The following is a 27,347-nucleotide window of genomic DNA, read 5'->3' on the forward strand; positions in this document are numbered from 1 at the left end:
TCTTCGGTAAATTATATCGTTTGAAAATGTCTTAGATCGCATAATGTGAGGCATATGACAAAACTTATATAATAAGTAAGCTATAATTAGTTAAATTTCGTCGCTCTTATTATTGGAATGAAACGTCTAAAACATAAAATAAGGTTTTGTCTGAAAGAATTTATTGTTTTACATTTAACGGATTACGGGGCAAGTCTGGGCATCTAGAACCTCTATACCTAGTGTATAAAGATTAATAGAGTACACGACTTTCACAGTATACAGTACAGTATACTTTCACATTAGTATACGAGTTACATAGAGTTTACAAATGCCTGTAATCTTAATATCTACTTCTACTTAAAATGTAAAATATGTCTCTTGTAATGTTGTCATAAAAATGGTTATCATTGTTATCTTCGTGTTTTTATATAGTTAGATATAGGTAGATTGAGAGTTGCACCCTTTCAGGGTGGTTAATGACATTCTAGTATTCTAATATGGTAAATTATTTTCTATGTATGTGTAGTGCAAAGGTGTCCTATAAGTCGTCGTCTATGTATAAAATGCTTTAAAAGTCATAGATCTTAAGGGATAAGTCAATGGGCGATAAATTGCACTAGGTCATTTTTACAACCTTCCCACCCTTTGAAATACAAACCATAATATGCGAGGGTCGCAGCTTATAATAAAACATATATTTATTTATAGACAAAAAGATTAGAAGTATAAACAACTTTACATAATGACTCTAGTAGAATCAACCAAATCTTCCACAATAGCAATCTTCACTCGCTTTCTAGTCTTGGGTTTGGACATCTAAAATAATGGATATAGTATTACTTGGATGTTAAACCAGATTTTCATATTTCCTAATAAAGTGAAACTCGCAGGAGGCTAAAATAAAGATACATACTTTTTACTCCATCCCCTCCTCTACTACTGGATGAACGAACTTACAAATAAATGATTTTTTTTTGTTATGAACCTAAAGTGATGACAATTCTTCCCCTGTCATAATATCCACGTATATCCTATATCCATTACCTTTAGTAATATAACTGGTGGCATTTGTTCTCTTCTGGAGTCAAAACTTTTCTTTGGTGCCATCAAGGGCTCAACTCTATAAAATAACAAAGAATGAAGATATAAATATTTTTGCTTAAGGTTGATTAAAACAATTCAAAGTTTCCTTCAACTCATAAACCAATCACTGTTTTAGAATTTTGAAGTATAATTAATTTTTTTTATAGGATAATATTTCACAGCTGACTAAATAGCTTTAAAGTTTTTTAAAATAAAGTTTAACATGAAAGGAATACTTACTTGGTGTATTTTTCTCTGAGCTGCTGAACTGAAGCATACAAAAGGGTACCTGAAGATGAAAAATAAAAGCGAAGCTCCACAAATAAGGCAGTTGAAATTGAAAAAACGAACATTGAGTCACTTCACTTTTGAAATTAAACAAACAGAATATAAGCATTTTTTTAATAGATAATAGATATTTCGTTGCTTAATCTTAAAAGTATTCACCATTTAAAAAAAAAAGTTGTTTAATTGAAGGTTTCGTGATTTTTTTGATATTATAGTTAATTGGGTAATAATATCAAAAGACAAATCCAAGATTACAATCAGCAATGAACTGTAATGCAGCAATAATAGAAAAAAAAGAAAATTATAAGTTGAATTGTTTTCAAAAGACTTTTAGAGAATTGATATTAAAATATATACATCAGTTTTGCCTTTAAACATTTATGTTTGCTTGTGAATGTGTAGCAAGGAGGAATGAAAATAAACAACAAGCAAAATAAAAATGAAAAATAACCTATAGGTATTGCTGGTGGAATAAGTTCGAATAGCCAACTCAGAATTTGAACCCAACACTCATAAATATAATCTAAATAATTAACAAATATTATTTCTTGAGTAATTTTCTAAACAAACTAGTATAGAGGTTGAAATCCAATTATTATAGTAGGTTTGCTCTCATAAAACATATCTTGATTATATAATAAATATATTTCAACTTTAAAATTATAAGATGAATATTGCTATCCTGTTTTGTTAAAATATTGTATGTCTACTTATAGACATTTTCTAGCCTAGAGGCCTGGTGCAAGGGCCCCAAGCGGACCAACCTTTGTAAGGTTTAAAATTTTTCAGTAAAGATTACAAATTTGAGCCATTTGAAAAGTTAGAGAAACTTTACTTTTCACACAACTTTATTAAATATCTCAGAAAGGTGTCAACCCCCCTCCCCCCCCCCCCTCCACGGAATAGGGTAAAGTAAACTCCAGAGTTTCTACCTTGAAAATGTTCTTCTGTTTTAAGCCTCATGTCCAAATTATTATAGATAACCATGATTAGGAGGAGAGGAGAGAAGCCACACCAACAAACATAGTAGTACAACTTACAAAACATCACCATTTAATTCAAGGCAGGTTTCAAGCTGTTTTTAAGCGAATAGTTTTTCCTTTCTTTTATTATAATCATTCCTTTTTCAATTACATTTTTTTGTAAATATTTCCCTTTTTTATGTTTTCTTTACTTTTCAAAATTAGTTTTTCTATTATCTATTTCATCTTATTTTTACAAAATATCCATCAATGTTAAATGTGATGGTTTTTTCCTTTAACCATCCAGGCATCCACACCATCATATCATCTAAAATTATAGCAAATGGAAAGTATGACGAAGCCAAAGCTGTCCTACTTTTGATTCCTGTGACGTCATAAAAATGAGGGATTATCATCTCTTTTTTATGGGCTTTCTCCTCTCATCTCCCTCATTTTAATGACTTCACAGGAATCAAAAGTAAGACATTTTTTGCTTCGTCGAAAGAATCAGCATATATATTATCCTATAATGAAAAGCAGTAAGATTGTTTTGTTTAAAGCCTATGATTTCCATGACTACTGAAATGATTGAGTTCTCCAATTTTGGAAGGCTTTACATAGGTCTCCGACTACTTTTGGGCTGTTTAATTTTAAGATTTAAGTCTTTGGATGGTTTTAGGCTATGATTAATCAAAATGCGAGGGGTCAAACCACTTGTTACCTAAAGACTATTCTACATTTTGTATGTTTAACATATAGTTAAATACTTTGCCACTAGGTGACTCAATTTCACCTTTACACAAAAACTATTATATAAAAATAGTCTTCTATAAATAAATAGATAAGAAAATTTAGAATTCTTACAAAAGTTTTTTGACTCTTAAAATGTTAAATTTTGTATTTCTTTGTTGTTTTAGCTTCTTCCCAATTGAGCTTATTGTTTTTATTTCATGGTGGACACAAATTAGTCCTATTAAGTTTTGAGCATAAATCTAACACAGGCCAGGTAGAAGGGATGGGAGTGGGACATTGGGCTGTTTATTACACTAGTCCCCAAAGTTTTATAATATTGTTTTCTTATTCGTTAGATTAACAACTTTAAAGACTTTTATTTAATTTTTACATAATCGAACATATTAACCCTTAACGGCCGGGGAGGGGGGGGGGGCGTTGAACGCCCCCCCCCTCCCCGGTTTTTTTATATCTCATTTTCTGTGTGTGAAAGATAAAGAGCCCAAACTGCGTGACTTTTTAAGTATGAGTATTACACATAACTGAGAGCTGGAATATTTGAATATCTCCATCCTGGCGGGTACAGGATGCCGGCAAACCTGGCAGGGTAATCCAGGTAAAGAGCAAAAATATTTTTTTGACTTAAACAAAGCATTTTATCCTACCAAAATACTAAAATATCCTCTAGTAGTACATCCCCATATGAAATACAGGTGTTCAAGTCAATTTCAGGTTCCAGGTATGATCCTGCAGGTCTCCAGAAATCCTGTAGCCGCAATTTATAATTTGATATTTCTAACATAAGATTTACATAAAGATAAACATTTTCTGCAAAAAATTGTTCTTCTAGCTTCAAAAATAAAAAAATTACAGCCGTCTGAAATTTTTAAGTAAAAAAGGACCTAAAAACAAAGGTTGTTTAATAAAAAAGGGAAAGAAGCGAAAATTGACTTTGACTTACTTCAGGTCGGAAATTCATTACTAAACAGGGGACATGCACAAAAAGTTTTAGCCCTCTAGCTCTAATGGGGACTGATATAATAGGGGGGGGGGGGGCGTTGAACGCCCCCCCCCCTGAACGATTAAGGTGCGGCAAGGGGCCCGACTGTTAAGGGTTAAAAAGTAAATGCTTGTTTTATCTTATTACTTTAAAGAAGTTTTATAATATCGTTTCTTATTCGTTGGCTTAACAACTTTAGGGACTTTTATTTAATTTTTACATAATCGAACATATAAAAAGTAAATAATTGTTTTATCTTATTAGTTTAAATAAATACATACCTATGTTTTTAAGAAAATTGTTAGCCCCATAGAACCAAGCAATAGAAATTAGTTCCAAAAAAGCAAGGTAAAGGATAGCAGCGCTTAGTCTGTCATTTAGCATGTTGAACAGAAAGAAACCTGAAAGTGATCATTTTTTCAGAGCTTCTTTTCTCAGCACTTAACTAAACCTAATACAAACATAAAGAAGCGCTGGAAAGTGTCGAGTGTGAGGTCATAAAAATACATCTAGAAGTGGGAAAGAAAACCCCTAATAAAGAGATGGATCATAGAGGTATTTTTATGACGTCACACATGACACTTTCTATTGCTTCAACATAAAGAAAAATGTATTTCAAAAATTTATAAGATCTCATAATTCAGTTGAAATGAAATTTCCAGTTTTTCTAAATCTCTCGCTGAGAACTATCTGTATTGGACAATTTGTTTGTTTTCGGATTTAAAAATTCATGAGTGTAAGGAAAATTGTGCGGGAAAAAAGTTTAAGAAAGATTTTGACTAAAGCTACCTCTCAAAAACACAAAATTGGTGCGTTCCATTGTTTTGTTTAGTTTTTGTAAAGCCAGATATATGCTTTGATTTTTGGATGTTGTGAGAATGCGTCAGAATTCTAGATTTTTTAGATGCATTTTTGTTGAAGCTGTACCTATGATTCTAAATTGATTCTTGTAATTTTTGTTTTAGATGTTGTTTGTCCAGTTTAATACAATTTGTGAATAAAGCTATGAATTGCAGCTGGTTGTTTTAACGGCTATTACTGGCCAGGCCACTCTACATTTAGGATTGTCCAAAAGTTGTGACATCCTAAGAAACATACTTGCGGTAGCTGACACTATCTATTGTGTAAGTTCACTTGCCTGATGGGTAGCATAAAGGAAACCCTACACAAGCTCCTATAACACAGCATATCAGACAAACCTAAAATAACATTCACTAAAAACTTAAATTATTATGTCCATTTACTTTTCTTACAAATAAATAATAAAAGTTTAGCTTTATAGAACACATTTAGTTGTAAAACAAGGAAGACAACACCCATTAGTAGCGAAGCAAAAAATCATTGATGTAAAAGCAGATGGAGAGATTTAAAGAGAATAAATAAAAAATCACAAAACATTTCCTACTTAACCTTTAACGTTGAACGCCCCTCCCCCCCCCTCCGTTTTTTTCTATCTCATTTTTGTGTGTGAAAGATACAGAGCCCAAACTGCGTGACTTTTTAAGTGTGGGTATGAAACATAACTGAGAGTTGGAATTTTTTTAATATCTCCATCCTTTCGGGCACAGGATACCAGCAAACCTGGCAGGGTCATCCAGGTAAAGAGCAATAATATTTTTTGACTTAAACAAAGTGTTTTATCTTTCCAAATACAAAAATATCCTCTAGTAGTAAATCCTCATATTAAATACAGGTGTTTAAGTAAATTTCAGGTTCCAGATATGATCATGCAGGTCCTGATCCTTCAGGTCTCCAGAAATCTTTGAAAGGCTACTGTGGCTGCAATTTTTGACTCCAAATTTTAAACTTAAGCTTTTCCTACATGTCTACATAATGTATTAAAATTTCATAAAGATCCGCTGCCGTTTTCCCGCCGACTGCCGACTGCGGCGGCTGGTAGCTGCCAAGAACAGCTGCAGCCGCTGAAATTTATGTTTTAATATTTCAAATATAAAATTTACATAAAGATAAACATTTTCTGCAAAAAAATGTCTTCTAGCTTCAAAATTAAGAAAACTACAGCCGTTTGAAATTTTTAAGTAAAAAAGGACCTAAAAACAAAGGTTGTTGAATAAAAGGGTAAAGTAAGCGAAAATTGACTGACTTACATAAGGTCGGAAATTCATCATAAAAGAGGGGGACTGAGATAATAGGAAGGGGGGGGGGGCCTTGAATGCCCCCCCCCCCCACGACCGATTAAGGTGCAGCAAGGGTTAGGGGTTAATATTATATTTTTAATATTTATACATTATAGCAGGACTGACATACATACGTGAAAGGTAAATTAAATACTGGATTCTCATTGGTATATGAAGTCTTCACAAAAAAATCAGCCGTCTATCTTAAATAACAGCTGAGAAATACACACAGCGTTATGGACTGACTGATGGATAGACTGATAAAGTGAATTTTAGAGTAATTTTTCTACTAAAAATAATATAAATAGGCCACCTTTGCTTTATGTTTTCTAAGAGCAGGAAAATCATCCACAATGGCTGCCACCAGAGGTTCCCAGGATCCAACTATGGAACTGAGGGCCAGGGATATGAACATGGCGAAGAAGAGGAAGTTGAACAGCTGTGGTGGATCCATGATGTTTATAGCAGTTGGATACACCTTAGAAATAAGGTCTCTGATAGATCTTTAATAAAGATGTCTTCCGTCTGTCGCTTTATTTATTATTAGCTGCTTTACCGACAGGGCTCCAGGCATTTGCTACTGGTCCTGTGGTGGTTTTTAAATGTATATTCACGTTCTTGTCTCAATACTATTACTGCTAAAATGGCACACGAAACAGATAGAACAGGATTCAGAACAATAAAACACCCGGGCTCTGTGAGAAATCAAAACTATTTGTTAGCCTGTCAGTAGTTTAGCTTTTTAATTATAATTCAAATTTTTTACCATCCATTTAAACAAACAAATAATTAATTGAAATGTTTTACCTGAAAAATTAGGGCCGTTTTCTCATTGACAACCTGAGGTACAGTTGTATTCTAAAAGTATGATTAATTAAAGAGTTATATAAAACATTTTTTTTAAGGTTAGGTCAAATGTAAAGTAAAATTAAGAAAAGTTTATCACAAGGTTAGAAAGCAAGGATGTCAATCCATTGAGAGGTGTAAAAAGAGGGGTTCGAAAGTTTTGAGGTAGGGAATCAAATCTATTTTTTATTTTCTTGGACTAGAAAAATGAGGGGGTTTCAATGAGTTAGAAGAGGTAAAAAACCCTAACCTCCAAACCCTTGAATGTCCATTTGAGACATGTATGTCAAAGTTACCTGTTCAAAAGCCAGCATTCCCAGAGTCCCAAATACAACAAATCCTGACAGGATGGAGGTCAGGGAGTTGACAATAGCAACTACCCAGGCATCCAAATGGCAGTTGTTGTAAAAATCATTGTAACTGCTTAAAGCTATTTGACACCCTGATAATCAATTTAATAAAAAGCTTTTTTACACTTTAAATGTATTTTTTTTCTATTTGGTAAATTGTAAAAAAAATAACCTGCTGAAACACTTAAACTATAAAATATTTGCAAAACAGCTTCAGTCCAAATCTAAAATTAATGAAATACAACTTAACCTAAACAAGGGCTAAAAACAAATATTTTTTTAATTATTTCCTCTCCCCTCCTCTTACTTTCAATCAATTTTAAAAGAATCAAGGGTTAGGGACAGAAACTGCTAAAAACTGTTTTCTGGGCAATTTTTGGGACTAGGTGATGTTCTGAAATGAAAATTATAGAGATGTTGTGTTTACTAAAATCAAGGAACTTACCTTTAAATTACAAAGTTTGCTCCAGTCAGGCTTCAAAAAGTAATATATGCCATCCATAAAACCTTTCAAGTTACAATTTATCTATTTTATTTTCAGGATTAAAATTATAAAAGTAACTTCTTTGTTTTTCAATGCTTATATCATCACATTACTCTACATAAATTCCTTAAGAAATTATTAAAAAAACTACTACTTCTTATTTCATCTTTTTGATAATTATCAAGATTAGCATTACTATTATTTTCTAATTATTGCAATTTTATTAATTTTAAAATAGTTTTTTTTATGTTTGTATTTACATTAATTTAGTTATAGTTAATAATTAAAACTTAACTATTTAGAAGGTTTGGTTTCTTCCTTCTTTCTTTTACCCCATCCCCTCTCCTAATACTGGATAAACGAACTGACCAATAAATGAAAGTTTAGAATTTGATTGAAATTTGTAAACTTTCCATCTTGTCTTGATACAAAAATCAATAATATGATGAGAACAATGTAGGGAAAGATGGTGATTACATAGGCAACTTTACCAGATGACCGAATTCCTGAACAAAACATGCTTTTAAAACTTCCAGCAAATGTTGGAATATCCATTATAGTGTGGTCAACTATAACTAAATAATATAAATTTTTGTTTCATCAGTATATCCATAGGTTTTGGAACTGTGTTCCTATCCAGGTTTTAATTAAAAATAAGATAATTTACAGTCTCTTTATTTTTAATAAGAAATAGTTGCAACCTTTTTCTTTTGGCAACTGTTATCTATAATACAAAGTAGAACGATGTCTGTCTGTCTGTCCCTTAAGATCTCGTTTACCACTGAACCGATCGGATTCTACTCTTCAGGGAATATACCTACTGGTCCTGTGGTGGTTTTAGGCTATTTTCTTGGGGGGTGGGACACCCCCAACCTCCCCCCCAAAACAAAAAATGCCCGCCCCATTTTTTTTTGTAGGAGATTTTCTTGGTCCTTTTACGTATTTCGCCAAAAAAAAATTTTATCACCTCTTGGGGCAAAGCCCCTAGAGGCTAGGGGCGAAGCCGCTAGTTTTTAAATATAACAGGTTCATAAGTGCTATGTCAAAAGCTTAAAGGGAATGGGTAGTAAAACAAAAAGCAATTTTCTTCTAAACCTAGAATTTTTGTTATAAGATTTACTATTTTTGAGGTTTATGTTGTTTGTCTTGATTTATATACCTTTTGCAAATATTAGAGCCACTATCATCCAGGTCAGACTGTAATATAACATGTTAGAACCTTGTAATGTTCCATACTGAAAATTACAATTTTATATTGAAAACACATTCTGTTTTTATTACCTACCTAATGAGAAATACCAGTCCCTTTACTTTAATATGATTTTCATTGTGGTTGATAACCGGTTATAATAAATTGGATATTCATTGGTTTTGATTTAAATATATACTGTAAACCATCATGTTTTTATTTTTTTCTGTAAAACAAATTATTCACCTGAGTCCATGTGTGATCTTTTCCAATTGTGCCATCTAATCCCAAAATATATCTCATATAATATTCTTCACTAGCCATAACTCTCTGAAATTAGAATCAAGAATGCATTTATTTATTCAATTAAAAATCATGATAGGAAATTATGTTCTGCTTTTTTCAGGGAAGATCTCTATCGTGTTTTTAAAGCTCCTTTATTAAGGAGGAGATTAGAAGACTCATCATCTTTGAGAAAAAATACAAATTTTAAATTATGTAAATTTTTTGAAAATTCTTTACAGACAAAAGTTATGCTACTTACAACATTAACATTGACTTGATTTTAAACATCAAAAATATCTCATTTTCTCACATTTTGAACATTGTTCTATAACTCCATTTTAGCTTTACTCAACTTTTTATGTGCATAGCATCCCTATAAGCATAACAAATTGGCACACTAATGCCTGTTGAATATAAATGAACTTTAATATATTAATTGTAACAACATACCATTGTTGAAATTGGGTGTTGCACATTGTCATCATCAATACAACACTAAGTAATAAATTGTTTTTTTTAGTCTTTATATATATTAATACTAGCGGCTACGCCCCTAGAAGCCTCTAGGGGCACTGGTAGGAGGGTGAAAAGTCGACCTCATCCCATTTTAAATTTGAGTTTCAAAAGATTTTTAAAATATTTTTTTGGGGGGAGGGGGGTGAAAACACCCTCCCCAAAAGTAGTTCAAAACCTTCCTAGGATCTATAAGAAGCTTAACTGTAAAGGAGAACAATATCGGTTCAGCAGTTAGCGAGATCCTTCGGGACAGACAAAAAACGCTTACTACTTTATATAATAGGATATTGGAAGTAAAATAAACAAATTAAAAATATTTGATAAGCCAAGGACGTCCAAGCTTTTATATTTGGGGGGGGGGGGGATTGAAAATTATTTTTTTTTTTGGGGGGGGGGGGGTAATTTTTATATGATAGAGGTAAGGACGTCCAAGGATTTTTTTTTTTTTTCTGGGGGGGGGGTAAAAATTTAAAATCAATAATTTTAGGGGAATTTACGGCAACCCCATATTCATTTAGAGGGGTATTCACCCCTTTACCCCCCTCCCCCTTGGACCTCCCTGTGATAAGCATTACCTTTTCTACATGAACAAATCTTGGCATTGTATCATTATCATGTGGGTAATCACAATCATCCATATCATAATATTTACAAAATGTTGCCAGATCAGTGCAGTTGAAATTCCAATACACAGGTTGATGACTATCACAATGCTCACTGTCAGGCTTCACATAAAATTATTGTAATGAAACCAATATTTTGTATTCTGTTTGTATTTTGTATTCTGGTGGCTTTGTTTCATTAGTTATTCAATATTATTTTTTTTTTAAGAATAGAAAATAAAAATGGTTGGGATTATTTATCTCAGAAATGTTAGCTCACCCACTTTAAAAATGTCTATATAATTTGGGTGATGTTTACACTAATATATAAAAAAAAACATTAATAATGTTAAACCCAAGCGTAAAAAATCGCAACCACATGCATAGCCATAGCAATTGGGTTTTTAATATTTTTTTCTCTCACAGATTTGGGTTTTCAATGTTTTTATTCAGGAAGTAAGGGAGGGGACAATGAAGCGAATTTTCAATTTTCAGGAGTCTCAGACTTTGGGTACTGGCTTAAAGGGAATGTGCAAGTATTTAGCAGGTTCTGACTGACTTTAGGTACAAGCGCATAATTGTCTCTAACTCGCCGAGTTAGTTTTGAATATAGCAGACAATTTAACAATTTTTTTTCTCAAAAAATATCATTTCTTAGATAAATACTTTATTGTGATATTTGTGTAATAAACAATCTAAGAACCCTTAAATTTAATTTTTGTATATAGTGGCATTTTAATATCTAAGAATATGGGGTGAACAAGTTCCAGGGACAATTTTTTCTAATAATTAATTACAGAATGGTTACGTCAGTCTGACGTACTGGTAATCTAATTTTCAAATGAATGCTTTTTTCTTAGAACTTTTTTCTTATTATATAGTTTTCTAAAATTGATTAACATACCCTTTACAATTTTCTCCAAATTTTCTGGATTAATCTGGATTTCATGGCCTTTCAGCAAAATCTTATAAATTGAACTAATTGCCCATTGTCCCCTCCCTTACTTCTTGGTTTTTCTTACTTTTCAAAAAAGGAAAAATCTTAGAATTTTTTAATGTTTTTTCAGTGTTTTTTTTATGTTTTTCAATGTTTTACATTATTTTTTATTAGTTTTCAATGTTTCTAATGGTTTCCAATGTTTTTTTTAAAAACATGAAGATAAAAACCTTCCAACTGAAAAACATTGAGAGAAAAAATCTAATGAAAACATAATGTTAATGCTAATCTTTCTAGTGCTCTGTGTAAAAATGTTTTTTTTTTGCATAATTCCTTGAAATTTTATTTATTACTTATTTACCTGTGAATAGCATCTCATGGTATTATATTTTGGGGAACAATGTGTCCATGGCAAAGGATTCTTCGCAGTCCCCTTAATTTAGGGTTTTTAATTGATTTTGATTAATTGTGGAGAATTATTGTCCTAAGTAAATAATATCAGAGAGGTTTATTCTTCCTATGTGACTTTAGTCATCATAGTTTGAAAGTTACCTAGATGCTTACCTCGATAAGATAAATAAAAGCCCAAGCAACTAGAACTGCATAAGCTATTGTTATAAACCAGTTGACACCAAGCATAGCATACCCTAAGCCTCGCAGTCCAGGTACTAGTCTTCTGCATTGAATATAATTATGTAAATGCACAAATTGCATGGTAATCATTATATTAAAATAAAAGGATCTTTGTCTGTCCGTACCAAAGGATCTCGCTAATTGCTGAAACGACATGGTTCTCCTTTACAGGGTATTTTTTCCATAGATCCTGAAAAGGTTTAAAACTATTTGGTGGAGGGTGCCCCAACCTTCCCAAGAGAAATCGCCCCTAGAAGAAATCACTCCTCCAAAAAATGTTTAACCACTGATTTAAAACCGGTTCTGAGCCATAATGAAAAATCATGCATTGTATTGTATTATATACAGAAAACTTTTAATGAATAATAATATAACATAGAGTTTCTACAAAATATAAATCCATATTGTTATCATAATATTAACCTGAAAGCCAAGGTACAACTGGTTCCAGCGTACTGTCCCAGAGCTGTCTCCAGAAAGTAGATAGGTATTCCCACAACAAAGAGAGTACAAAAATAAGGAATAAGAAAAGTTCCTCCGCCGTTCTCATAGCAGACATAAGGAAACCTAAATGGAAACAAGGCTTACAACACCCATAAGTAATAAAGCTAACAAAAAAATTATATTACTGTAAATTTTCTTGTAGCATGACTGGCAGACTAAGTAAGTTGTATAATTAAGGTTGTTGATATTATCTTTGGCTATTATGTCAGACGTGTAAGATTTAACATTAGAAAATTAGCTTCGTCCATATGCAACAACAGAATATATGTTATTTAGACAAGGATTTAAAAATATTTGGACAAAATTCACTATACGATAAGGTATGCAACAGGATTATGGTACAGTGACTCATTTAAGGTGACTCGTCTGCATCAAGGATCTAAAGAGATAAGACAATTTCTGATAAAATGATAAAATTACCCCTTCTATTAAATACAAATAGTCGTTGAAACGTTTAGACACTCAACTTAATAAACCAACCAATCAATATTCCATAAAATTAACCAAAGTTGTTAAGCCGCCAAATAAGGAAACTATAATAAAACTTTAGGGACGAGTATAATTAACAGCCCATTGACCCCTCCCTCCCAGCGTTTCCATACCTCCAAATATTACCAAGTCCAACAGCCAACCCAATAGAAGTGAGAAGAAACTCAATATGGTTTGCCCATGTCTCCCTGTCATCAGATCGAGTCCTACACTTTACTGTTTTCTCTGACGCAAGCTAGATTAGAAATTCTTTGTTTTATATATAAACTAGTGGCTACGCCTGTAGAAGCCGCTAGAGACAATTAATGTGGTAGATTCCCTTCCCGAAAATATTAAAAAACCTTCCGTGAACCCAAAAGAAGCTTAATTGTAAAGGAGAATCATATCGGTACAGCGGATAGCAAGATCCTTCGCTACAGACAAAAACAGTTTATTACTTTTTATAACACAAGGATTTATACTGAAGCATTACACAAAATTGTTCCGGCGTTTAATGTAATTGTTTTGCACTTTAGTTAAGGTTAGGTTACATTGGATTCAGGTTAGCCACTGCAGGGTTAGGGCATTGCAGGTACAGGGCCTCTGCAGGGGTTAGATATAAGAAGAAATTACATTACCCCACCTACTAGCGCCATGCCATGAAAATAAATAAATTATAACACATGAAAAATAGCATTTATAATTATTTTAAGGGATAATGTTATTGTAGAAAATTTATACTTGGTGTACATCCCCTATGACGATAAACAAAGTTACCCTTGTTTTATATTAAATTTTTGGTTGAAAATTATGACACTTTTAGTTTGAACTAACTAATCAAGATAAAAGTACTCCAAGTTTTCAAGCAAACAAATGAACAAGCATGTTTGGGCATCAGTATAATTTATAGTCCAATATCCCCTCCCTCCCTGAATCTTTAATTACCTGATCATTGTCAAAACTGGAGGTTACTGATTGTTTACGTGGAGTGGAGGTCAGTTCACTTTGAACATCAAAAGAATCCTTAAAATCATTTATAATTAAATAATTACAGAGATCTAAAGGGATAAGACAATGTTCGATAAATTGTTGTACATCCTTAAGGATGATACAAAAAGTTATCCCTTCTGTAGATTCAATTAGTGATTGGAACGTTTGGAAACTAAACTTAATGAACCAACCCATCAAAATTCAATAATAGTTCCTCAAACTTGTAAAGGCAATGAATAAGAAAATGATATTGTAAAACTTTTCATAAATATCCCAATAAACCCTTCCTCCCTGAATTAAAAAGTAATTCTAAGAATAATTAATAATTTAGGTCTTTTCTATATTGTCTTCATTTGATTTATGCAAAATGCCATTTTTTTTCCAAAACTCTGACAAAAAAAACTTTAAGAACTAAATTTTTTTTAAGCAAAGCTTTTCTATAATCAGAGTTGGTCCGTCCGTCCGTAACGGTTAGCTATTTTTGCTAATTTAAACAGGTTAGAATTATATGCTAGCGATGTCAACCTTTGCATGATGATTCCCATAACAGTTAGTTAAGTCTCACTCTCAGAAAGCGCAGTAACTCTAAAATCGTTACCAGAAAGTCCGTACGTTTATTTAAAACATGCTGATATTTTACTTTTTGACAATAATTTTTTGTTTGTTAAAATTATCCTATTCATCTGATATTTAGAAAACTGATCCCTATTACAACATGGTACAATATTATATGCTAAAAATGTAAGTATGTCCTTTAACAGTATCATGTATTTAAGCAGTTTTGCAACAAATTTACTTACAATTTTGTTTATTTAGATTTATTCTTTAATTTTCTGCTTATTCAGTTCTGACTCTCTAAAAGTGTTCGTTTGTCCTTCCATCTCAGAACTTCGCTTATGAATGTTGTCATCCTTGTTTCATCATAAAATGATTACATTCTTACTTGACAAGCAAAAAATGAATTAGAAATACCATTGATATATCAATGAAAATTGAGGGCAATTTCATGGTTGTGCTCTGAAAATATGTTTAAAAAATAAGGGGGGTGGGGATATTTAGCCAGCTCACCTTTCTGATAATCTTACAGTCCTCAACAAAAAGATTATTTTTATTATTCATTCCATAGGCAGCATTGTCGTTCTTCTCCAGATCATTAGCATTAAGTTCTAATTTTAGGTACTTGTAGATTTTTGTATTTTCATTAGCTAAACTAAACTTTTGAAAAAATGTTTAATAACTTTACTAATTACCAGTTTCAAGTTTCTCTGTGTTTGCATTGTCCAATAAATAATATGTTAATGCTTTTTTAAGGGATAAGACAATGGGTGATGAATTGATTTAAATCACTGCACTGTAGATGATGACAAAATTAACCCTTCTGTAAATTACAATCAATAGTTAAATTACCATTACCTCGTAAGGGCGGGTTTCTCCTTCGATATCATATAAGTGATCATATAGAGAATCCAGAGGCGATACTCTAACACCCAAGGATATTAGGTTAAGTACCATCCATCAGACAACCAACCCTTTGATTGCACGACCTTTGTCTGAGAAGTCCTAACTGTGCATGTTAGTGAGTTGCACTTGTTTATAAGCCAAGACATACACTCTACTCTTACTATTCATGTCGCGCACCTGACATAGAAGCAGTAGAAACAAGTTTTATCGTCTTTAGTTTTGACGCGGTGTCGGCCCGAGATTCGAACCTATCCTCTCCCCTGCGACGAGCGGATGCGCTACGTGTTGAGCCACGATCGTGGGTTTAAAAAGTTTAAATACTATTAGTTTAGAATCAACCAATATTAAACAGCAACATGTTGACCGACAAAAAGGATACGATAATAAAATCTAAAGTGTCCCTTTGATCTGTAACTCATTTTGTTGGATGCATAAGTTGACATTGGAGTGGTTGGTAATTTCATCTGGAGGTTGTTCATTGTTCATTCTACTCATTTTCATATATACACTGTTAAAAATATTTTTTTTTTTTACCATCAGATGATACTCTATATTCTTCACATTAATGTATAGTATCAATCCGTACGTAGTAGGAAAAAAACCTCATTACGATACAAGGAAGTTTTCAATGCTGTTTTAAGTATTAGGTAATGTTCTGTGAAGTAACACGTAGTACTAAATAATGTATTTGTCTGTATAGTATTGTCTAATACGCTCTTGGGAATATAATTCAATACGGTAGAAGTAATTTTTCATTGCCCTCCTTCGCAATTGTTGTTACCCTCTATCATAATTTTTGATACTTTGTAGGGAATGAAACTGTTTTACTTTGTATGAAAGATCAGTTTATAATATATGATTATTATATGTACATATACATTTTGTTATATCAACAAACATACCAAGCAGAGCCATAAAACATTAATTTAAATGTAAATTTAGTAAAAAAATTACTTTAAAGATGTTTAGGACTAAACATTATCCTTAAAAATAAAAACTATGGTCAGTCATAATTACAAAAAACAAAACTATAAATCTGAGCATAAATAGTAACAATTCATCTTTGTCTAAAACGACCAAGCATTGAAACACTGCCATGAGAGGTGTGCACGAATGGTGCCTGTTTCAATTATTCTTTACAGTACAGATTCGTACCCTAGAACGAATGAATAGTTACTACTTTAATAAACCATTCTCTTGCGTATTGTCTGATACGCTACAGCGTATGAAATAGTACTAAATCAAGAAACATTTCTACAGCGTATTTTCCGATAACCTACAACGTATAAAATATTACTATTTTTATAAACTTTTCTACAGCGTATTCTATAGTACCCTAGAGCGTATCAATCGATACTAAAAAAATGTATGGGTTCTGTATAGTAATAATTATTGTGTTATATAGTATTACATAGTGTTATATATTAATTATATAGTTGTAGGGTACTTACGGGTCCAATACTCTCCAGAGTATCAATTGATACTAAATAAAAAAAATATTTTTAACAGTGTATGGAATCAAACCATCTAAGACAAAATGTATTGTTTTCCTGCCTCTCTTCTGCTCTAATTTGTCTTTAATTTGTGAAAAGGAAACTTCATTTATTTAATAACACCTAAACTATATTTACAAACTAGATATTATAAAAAAAACCTACATAAATCTTGATTATATGGATTCTTCGCTTATACTGTACAATTACATTGTGGTCCTAGGAATTATTGTTCCAAATATCAGATAAATAGATTAATTTATCATTGATGTCTGAACTAAGTTAAATATGCAGCATGTTATGATTCGACGTACTGACTTTCTGGTTACGATTACATAGTTGCTATGTGTTCTATATTGTACCTAACTGTTTCAGGAAAAATCATGCAAAGTTTAAAGTCAATATGAATTTTAACATGTCTAAATTAACTTAAGAACTCCATTACGGATGAACGTACAGAAAGACCCTTACGATGGAAAATCTTGAGAAACAAGATCTAGGTTTTAATGACCCAGTAATGGATTTAATATGTTTTCTTTCTGTTTAATGATAATTTACACATAGATAATAGGCGTTAATAAAGCACATTAAAAGCTTATATTCCACTAGTTGCTCCGCCCCTAGTTTCTAAGAGCTTTCTCCTAGCCCTTAACAGTCGGGCCCCTTGCCGCACCTTAATCAGTCGGGGGGAGGGGGGGGCGTTCAACGCCCCTCCTCATTATCTCAGTTCCTATTAGAGCTAATGAGCTAAAATTTTTTGTGCAAGTCCCCTGTGTTATGGTGAATTTCCGACCCTAAGTAAGTCAAGGTCAATTTTCGCTTCCTTCACCCTTTTATTTAACAACCTTTGTTTTTAGGTCCTTTTTTACTTAAAAATTTCAAACGGCTGTAATTTTTTTATTTTTAAAGCTAGAAGAAAATTTTTTTTGCAGAAAATGTTTATTTTTATTTAAATTTTATAATTGAAATATCAAAACATAAGTTTCAGCGGCCGCAGCTGTACTTGGCAGCTGCCAGCCGCCGAAGTCGGCGGTCGGCGGGAAAACGGCGGCGGATCTTTATGAAATTTTAATACATTATGTAGACATGTAAGAAAAGCTTAAGTTTAAAATTTGAAGTCTCTAAGTCAAAATTAGCGGCCACAGGAGCATTTTAAAGATTTCTGGAGACCTGGAGGATCAGGACCTGCAGGATCATACCTGGAACCTGAAATTGACTTGAACACCTCTATTTAATATGAGGATGTACTACTAGAGGATATTTTAGTATTTTGGTAAGATAAAATGCTTTGTTTAAGTCAAAAACAAATTTTTGTTCTTTACCTGGATGACCCTGCCAGGTTTGCTGGCATCATGTGCCCGCCAGGATGGAGATATTCAAAAAATTCCAACTCTCGGTTATGTGTCATACCCATACTTAAAAAGTCAAGCAGTTTGGGCTCTTTATCTTTCACACACAGAAAATAAGGTAGAAAAAACCGGATAGGGGGGCGTTCAACGCTCCCCCCCCCCGACCGTTAAGGGCTAGTAGAAGAAAATATCAAGAATATTTGCTCCACATGATATGTCATATTTGTTGTTTTTGGTTTTCGCCCCCACTTCCAAACAAAATAGCTTAATACAACCACAGGACCAGTAACTATATTCCATGAAGAGTAGAGCTCAATCAGTTCGGCAACTACAGAGATCTTAAGCTTCTGACAAACTGACGGACGGACAAACATAATTTTTCTTTGTATCATTGATATGAAAAGTTGATGTTTATATAGGGTTTTTCTTCTGTTTATTTCAACTTCCAAAGAAAAGATACAAATATGACTGTTTTTATTTTAGTGTTGACCATTACTGAACAAGATTTTTATGACCTCTTTCTTATCTGTTATTCTCGTTTTATGGAGAGAAAATATTGATATGAATTAGTAATCTCACATCACTAATAAACTCCAGGTAAATATGTTTGCTGGACATATATGTGTGTCTCGAAGTATTCTCCTATATTCTGGTTTATATTATAAGTAGCGCAGCTCCTACATAATAAAGTTATATCCATAATTTCGTCCGTTTATCACAACTTAGCTTAAAGGTTTCGTGATTGTTTTATATTTAATCTTTATAGATTATTAAATTCTACAATATAATTTCTTAATTTTACAAACTTTTTATAGTTTACTGTTCTTTTCATCCAAGGTTTTGGTTAGTTCCAGTGTTGTGTTAATTGTGGGGTAATAAATGTAAGTCCTTGTTATTATTAGGATATATCAAATACCAATTTACAGTACATAAAATTTTATTATTTTTTTCAACTTGTTACTAAGTCTAACCTTTTAAGGACCTTATTCCTGTGGGGAAATCGTAATCATTATCTAACTTAAATAATCATCATTATAATATAATCGTTCAAAAAGCCAAAATAATGTTTATTTTTTTAATTCGAAGATAAATAGATTAAATAAGGTACGTAAACCTATTTCGTATTAGTATCAGCTTACCTTACTGTAAGTATGGCATTTAAAAAACAACATTAAGACCCAGTAAAAGAGTGTCTCTTGATGTAAAATATGGCCATATCAGTAATTATGACACAATCATAAAAAGTAAATAATATTTACTCGGTCATTCTATCACATTTTATGGCACGCAGTGTGTCTGTCTCTGCAGAGATAGAGGGGACAATGGGCTGTTTATTACACTAGTCCCCAAAGTTTTAAAAACTTTTTGGACTTCTAATGAATTTTGATTTATTGATTTATTAAGTTGATTGTCAAAACATTTCAACCGCTAATTGTAATCAACAGAAGGGGCCTATTAGACACTTCACTGTGTAAATGAAACCATATAGGATCAGTGGGTAGAGATATCCTATGCTATACAGACAGACATCCTGTTACTTTTAAATAAGAATTTGTTTTGTTGATAGACAGATACACCTTTTATTCCTTTTTTTTGTTGGTTTAGATGATTTAAGAATTTTTGTATTTATAAAGGCAGTTTTCCATCGCAACCACTAAATAATGATACACTTTCCCAATATATCATATAGAGTCGATATAATGACGGACAAATTTGTCTGTTAAAAACATGGAATGGCGATAGTAAGTCATTTTTGACAGCTTTCATTTAAATGCCTAATCATCAAAAAAGAAATAGTCCACATAATGTGTCAAGCGCTGATACGTTTTTTTGGTTGAAACGTTGGAACACTTAAAAAAACATGTCTTTATGGACCTTTGTCTAACTTAACTTACACAAATTGGAACGATTGGAAATTTTGGCTACTTTATGACTCACTTTCATTGTGGATAAGACATTAAATCCCGAATGATAATAAACAAAAATACCCCTTCAATAGATTAGGTTGTAAGTTATCGGATACTAATATTTTGAACAATTCAAATACAATTCACTAATAGTAACCAATCTGGAGCTAAAGAATAAGATAACGTGGTTATAAAACTGTAGGTCCCCCCCCCCAAAAAAAAATGAAAGTGCGTGTCCGTGTTCTCTCCCACGTCCTCTCATTAAAGTACATCTAGGCGCTATAAATATGTATATTTTTGTACAAAGTAATTTGCTACGCTACACATTTATATAAGAATATGATTGCTCTTGTTTATTGTGTTACAGAAGGCAATTGAAAGCCCTAAGCAGCATGTACTTGAACTTGAACTTAGACAAATAAATAGATAAGTAAATGATGTAGTAATTATTTTTTGTATTTAGAAAAAAGTTTCTTAAACAGTTCCATTTTACAATTATAGTCTGTACGTCCGTTCATGCGTCTGTACGTAACAGATAGCTCTAATTGTTAATTTAGGGATGTTAGAATTGTCCTATCTGTTTTAAACTTAGCATGATGATTCCTGTAACAATTAAGTACCACCTGTAAGGCGTATTAACTGTATAATCGTTACCAGAAAGTCGTTACATCCATTTAGATTTTAATTATGTATAATACTTTTATTCTATTCATCTGTTTTTTTAAATTGATTCCTAGGACAACAATGTATACCAACCAATATTAAGCGAAGTATCTACATTAAAAGTATTTATATACGAAAGAGTCATAAACTCATGGATCAATGAGAAGCTTCATTGTAAAGGAGAACCATATCAGTTCAGCGGTCAGCAAAGTTCTTTGTTACTGACAGATAGACATCATGTTAATTTTATACAAGGTTTGAATTAAAATATAAAATTAATTTTTAAAGAAATATTTGTTTCTTTACTTGTGAACAGGGGTGTAGGGGTTGAAAAGGGGACGTGCCAACACCCCCAATAAAATTATGATTAGAAAAGCCTCTCTTCCCTTTTTTCAATGATTTTCCACCCCCCCCCCCCCGGATAAAAGACTGTGCACGCCACTGCTTGTGAACAAAACATAATAATCATTACATTGCTCAAAATTTTAATTTAAAATCTAGCCTATAAAAACCCAAATTACATAGGCTCAAAAATGAATTGCTTAAAAATGAATTAGAAATGTTATACGGCACTTTTTATCAGCGCATCTACATTAACGTTTGAAGTGTACGTCGGCATGTTGGTCACCCGTTTGTAATGAATAACTTCGTTAACTTAGGCATGTTAGAATTGTTCTATCGATGATAAATGATGATTTAACAGTGAAAAATATTTTATAATCATAACAACTTAATGATTATAACCAGAAAGTCAGTGTGTCCAAACAGAATCTTTACTTATTAACGAATCAGTTCTATATTTAAGTCATAAAATGAAAGTATAACCATCTTTACTTAAGTAATTTTTAGATTTAGACTATATATTGAACATTAAATGCCGTGTTACTATATTACATACTAGCGGCTACGCCCCCCAAGGCCTCTAGTGGCACTTTAAATGTTTATTTTAATTTATACGTAACCTTTCTATGTTGCGTTCAAGTCTCTACGTAAAAAAAATTAGTGGTACCCTCCAGCAAATAGTTATAAACCTTCCCGGGACCTACGAGAAGCTACCCTTTTAAGGAGAACCCGATCGGTTCAGAGGTTAGCGAGACTCTTCGGTACGGACAAACAATCAAACAGACACCCTGTTACTTTATCATAAGGATATGTATAGTCATCTAATTTGTTGAGCTTCGCTTTTATGGATGTCGATGTTACCATCCTTTTTCATTTCAAATGAGACAAAAAGAGCACATTAAAATCTAAATTATATTTCATTTAAATCAAAAACACTTTTCTTAGACATTTTTAAAAGGGATGATATTGTCTAACTGGGTCAGTTTATCCGCCATGCAGAGAAATTATGTTGCTAGAATTAAGGTTATACCAACAGCAAAATCAATTCAAAAAAAAATCACGAAACCTATTTATAATTTCATCTGTCGTTGGGGGGCCAACACTTAAAATTGACGACCTTTACATATGCCCCTCAAACATCATTTTAGATTTATTTCGCTTATTGGTTATGCCTTATTTCAGACAGGATTTTAGTTTTTTATATTATTATTAATTTTAATTTCCTAATGACATTCTCACACTGACTATAGTATTATTTCCCACTGTCTAATTTTAGAGCTTCGCTTTTTATGAATGTCATCATACTTGTTTCTTTGGAATCTAGTTTCCTTTCTGCGACGAAGATGTCCAATTTTGATATACAAGAAAAAGGTTCGTGGCAATGAAAATAAATATTTTGACATCTGAAAAGGGTCTAAAGTTTATCAAAAGAATTTACTTGAAACCAAAATGAAAATGCAAAATTTTGTCAACTGACAATTAGACTATAAAAATGAAAATATTTGGTAAGTAAAAGGGGGCAAAAAATAACTCAAAACATTTCAAATTATTAGATCTAAAAATGAAATGACTAAAACCATATGAACTAAAAAGGGAGAAGTCAATCCGTTCAGTAGTTCTAAAAATCTTAAGCTCAAGTTTAAAAACCTTACTACTTTATACATACAAAGGATGATTCAATTGTTAATCTGAATACATGTCCACACTCTGCCCAGGAGAAACAAAAAAGAAACCACTGCCACCTCAAGATAAAGATCAAAAAACTATGTAGATTCAAAACTATTTTAGACAATAGAAGATATAGTAGATCTAGATGGTGAAACTGGCCCTATTATCCGACTTAAAAAGAGGGTAATAGTCCCTTTCGTAACATCGCTCCATATTTTTAAAATGTCTTTTAATAGGTTATTTTAGGTTAGGTTAGGTTAGGTTATATTGGGTTAGGTGATTTCCCAGCGATGTTACGAAAGGGACTATACCCAAAAAGGGAATTCTAGCAGACCAGCCAATTTGTTTATTTATTGTTATATACAATTTATTTCAATAACACAAGCGACAAGATTTTACGAATAAATAATTTTCTGAGAGCCAACTCTAAAGCTTTATCCTAAGAAATGCTACTTGTTATAACTTATTATTTGTCTCATTATGCGAACGAAGTTAAAAAATAACTGCCCTTTATTAACAAAATGTGTACATCTTCTAACCAATAATATACCCTGACTGTTTTTTCCACTGTTTTCCTATTGGCTGATTTAGAGAGTATGTATCTAGATAATATATATTATTCAAAACTATTTTCAGACAAGACAAAGAAATTTCTAATGCAACTCTTCTTGACTTTTAAACAAAACATTTTTTTTATTTATTTAATCGTGGACAAAAGATTTATAATAGATAAGCCTGTTCATGGTAAGTAGTATTCAGGGAGGAAGGGGAAATTGGACTGTAAATTACGACGTCACCGAAACTGTCCCAATTTTGTATAACTTTTGCGGAACAAGTTCCAATTACGTCATATTTTTCTTTCCCGAAAAAGAGAATGGGGAAAGAAAAAAAAGGGAAGGGGGGAAGAAAAAAGAGATGGGAGAAAAGGGGGTTTTCCCCATCTCTTTTGAAGAGATTTTCTCCCCCCCCTCCCTTTTTCGGGAAAGAAAAATATGACGTAATTGGAACTTGTTCCGCAAAAGTTATACAAAATTGGGACAGTTTCGGTGACGTCGTAAATTACACTGAAACCTAAAGCTTTATAACTGCAAAATTCTGTTCTTTTGCTCAAAAACCTTGAACTTGTAGTTCAGTAACTTTTTAAGAAATTAGTTTTAACAATATAAGGGTAAGTTTGTTTATCATTATCAATTATCATCCATTGTCTTATCCCAAAAGATCCATGTTGGTGTTATTTAAAAAAACGCAAATCATCCGAATATTTAAAAAATCAACATACTTACATTTGTAAAAAAAACCAACAACTTCTAGTAAATATGGAATTTTAATGTATTTTTTCTTAAGAGTCAACTATTGCATGATGACGGAATCAGGTATAGCATTGAATTTTAGAGCAGCAAAATGTAGGGGGAGAAAGTCACTCAAAAATCAGCCACGTGACGTCATAAAAATGAGGTATTATCCATCTTTTATTAGGGATTTTCTTTCCCACATCTCCTCTCATCTCCCTCATTTTTATGACGTCACGTCTCCCCCTTACATCTAAATCTGAATGTAAATTATGTAAATTCCAAACATTTTGGTCAGATATTTCAACCCTTGAAAACACAATAGGCGGCTATGCCTCTGGCATTTAGAGGCTTCGGATTCGAAAGGACAAATAGGGCTATAAAAATAGCTTGAAACCATCTCACGGCTGAAATCTGAAAACAAAATAACCTAACCCCAAGACGGACCTATGTGAAGCTTACATAATATAGAGAATCCAATCGGTTCATTAGTTATCTTATCTGAAGCATCAGAAAATAAAACCTTACTACTTTATATTATAGGATGGTCTATTTTTCAAATTATTTCAACTATTTTATAACATATCATTTCCATTTTCAATATTTATTATATTTTCTGGTTATACTTAATGTTATTTATGTTTTTTCAGTGCTTCGCTACTTATAGATGTTGTCATCCTTGTGTTAAGTATTATCAATTATTTGTAAAAATGTAACCTAGCTCAGTTATTTAAAGAAACCACTAAACAAAAGTTTCATGTGAAAATTAGTTGTGTGAATTCTTCATATTTAATTCAAGGAAAAAATGATAAAAAATTAAAAAAAAACTAATTTGAGGTTTTACATTTTTGTTGATAACAAATAAAATATCTTTTTAGTTTTCAAGTATGGCTTCCAAACCGATTAATATCCGCTGGATTAGAACCAGTTCTCGGCTATACTAAAAAACTCATGTATAGCATCGTAATACAGACAATTTTTTACGAATAATAAATTAGCAATCATGAAATTAATACTAGTCTTGTTAGTCCAGACCTTCGGCCACTTGGGTATAACATTACTGGTTTTATACTTTTATTTTATTATCCAAGGAAAACTGTCTATAATACTATTCTAGATTTATTTGACAAGCATGTAAATTAATGTAACTGCTATTTTTTTGTGTGACAATTTTTTCTGCATCAAATATTAATGTAATTTTTTGATTGATTAATTGGTCTACATATATAAATAATTTTTTTTTGCACTGCATGATACATTGCAATTATTGATGATAAATGATTTATTTTTGTAAAGAATAAGTAAACTTGTTAAATTGATTCAACTGGCCTAATTCAATTTTTTGTTTAACCTTAAATCTTAAAATTTATATAGGATATATGTATTATGTACATGGATATATTGACAGTGGAAAAAATTAGCGTCAATTTAGCTTGCTAATATGGATCTCATTAATTGGTCAGTTTGTTTATTTAGTAGGATGGGAGTGGATGGGAATATAGTTATTTTAGCCATCTGCGAGAATGACTTTATCAATGTACATGAAAACCTGGTGCAACATCCAAGTAATAATATATCGATTAACCTTAAAATGCAAATGTGCAAATGCAAATATATAGTAACTAAAAAGTTATCCTTAAGTTGAATATAGTTTATTTTCTAACTCGTATTCTTTTGTATTAATTTAAATTGATTAAATAAAAAAGTATAAGGGGCTGTAAAAAAAATATTTAGAGAAAGAAAGAAATAGAAAGAGACTTTTTACAAGCGAATGAGAGCAATGGATATAGAATACGTGGATATATTAACATTTAGGTTGATAATATGAACCTCATTTGTTGGCCAGTTCGTTCATCTAGTAGAAGTATCTAGCTGCGAGTATCACTTTATTAGAGTACATGAAAATCTGGTGCAACATCCAAGTAATGATATAACGATTATGAGATCGCAACCCTAACTTTAACAATGAAATTCTTTCTCAAGGGTCAGTTTGAAAAAACATTTGCATAATTCTTTTTTTGTATCGAAGTTAATCTCAATAGTTGTTTGTTAGTTTATTTTTTCTGTCTCTTGGTTTTCTTAAAGTAAGGTTTTTTTAGGGATAAAACTTTCTCTCAGAAGAATGTGCGAAGCAGACAACAAAATTTTGACAACCTCTATGTTAGGAAGGTGGAATCCTAATAAAGGGGTGTTGAAATCCCCCAACGCCCTCCTTCATCACGCCACTGCTGGAAATAACGCAAAAAATTAAAAAGCATGAATTTTGCCTTACAATACATAATGCAAAGGATTTTCATATATTTTTTACTTTATTACTCAACTTAATTTCTTTCTGTTTTTAGTTGCAAGAAAGGTTTTTAGATTTAAAAAAAAATATTTAAATATTAGGCACAAAAAAATGTTTAAAAACTGATTAAAATAAAGAAGAGTATAACAACAATAAAGTAAACATTAAGGGATCTTAAGGGATAAGACAATGGAGATTAATTAGTGTTGATAGACAAATTTTTCCTTTGTAGATTGTAAATTTAAAATTATTTTTGGACACTGCTAGTTGGAACCATCCTATTAAGATTTAATAAAACTTTTAAGCCTGCGAATTAGGAAGAGTACTTGAAAAATCAATGGAACAATTTTTGGATCTACTGCAGTTCACGGTAAAATATTGCTGGTAACGAATATTTCCAAAAATCTATGAATTTTAAAGGCTGCTAGCTGCCAAACGGCTGAACGTACAGATCATGCCCGCACACTGTTTTAAGCGGCATAAGAAGGCCTACAAATAATCTCGAATAGCCATAAATCAATATTGCATAATTATCTCGCAGTGCAGAGAAATGCACGAAAAAAGGCCTATTTTACGCGTTTTTCTTCAGTGAAGCTTTCCCTGTGCATCATTGGATCTTGGCTATTCCAGATTATTTGTAGGCCTTCTTATACCGCTTAAAATGATGTGCGGGCATGATCTGTACGTTCAGCCGTTTGGCAGCTAGCAGCCTTTAATATTCATAGATTTTTGGCAATATTCGTTACCAGCAATATTTTACCGTGAACTGCAGTAGATCCCAATTTTTTTTAAAAATCCAAAGTCCCCTACATTCCTGATTGAAAATATTAAACAGTGACAGATATACTTGAACTATTTTAAAGGAGGGCCTTTATTTAGTTGTTCACACACAGCCACAT

At 32.0% G+C, this 27,347-nt stretch overlaps 2 protein-coding genes across 2 annotated transcripts; both read right to left on the reverse strand.

The window, feature by feature from the left end:
- Positions 1-717: 717 nt before the first annotated feature.
- Positions 718-2,385, reverse strand: LOC145322989 (uncharacterized). The gene is made up of 5 exons (XM_080165377.1): positions 2,286-2,385; positions 1,805-1,876; positions 1,306-1,354; positions 1,027-1,102; positions 718-798 (listed from the first exon to the last, which is right to left on the reverse strand). The coding sequence occupies exons 1-5, from the start codon at positions 2,338-2,340 to the stop codon at positions 718-720; spliced, it is 333 nt and encodes a 110-aa protein (XP_080021503.1). The 5' UTR covers positions 2,341-2,385.
- A 2,765-nt stretch (positions 2,386-5,150) lies between these two features.
- LOC145322990 (sodium- and chloride-dependent glycine transporter 1-like) lies at positions 5,151-15,634 on the reverse strand. Its single transcript, XM_080165378.1, has 18 exons — positions 15,628-15,634; positions 15,058-15,155; positions 13,945-14,022; positions 13,134-13,255; positions 12,451-12,594; positions 11,959-12,070; positions 11,756-11,827; positions 10,431-10,580; positions 9,790-9,834; positions 9,301-9,384; positions 9,025-9,100; positions 8,235-8,371; positions 7,827-7,907; positions 7,554-7,605; positions 7,328-7,473; positions 6,993-7,043; positions 6,499-6,663; positions 5,151-5,246 (listed from the first exon to the last, which is right to left on the reverse strand). Exons 1-18 carry the CDS (start codon positions 15,632-15,634, stop codon positions 5,178-5,180), a joined length of 1,689 nt encoding a protein of 562 aa, XP_080021504.1. The 3' UTR covers positions 5,151-5,177.
- Between the last annotated feature and the right edge of the window lie 11,713 nt (positions 15,635-27,347).

This window comes from Acartia tonsa, chromosome 6 (genome assembly GCF_053477335.1).
Source record: "Acartia tonsa isolate MP-2025a chromosome 6, ASM5347733v1, whole genome shotgun sequence".
Lineage (NCBI taxonomy): Eukaryota > Metazoa > Arthropoda > Copepoda > Calanoida > Acartiidae > Acartia > Acartia tonsa.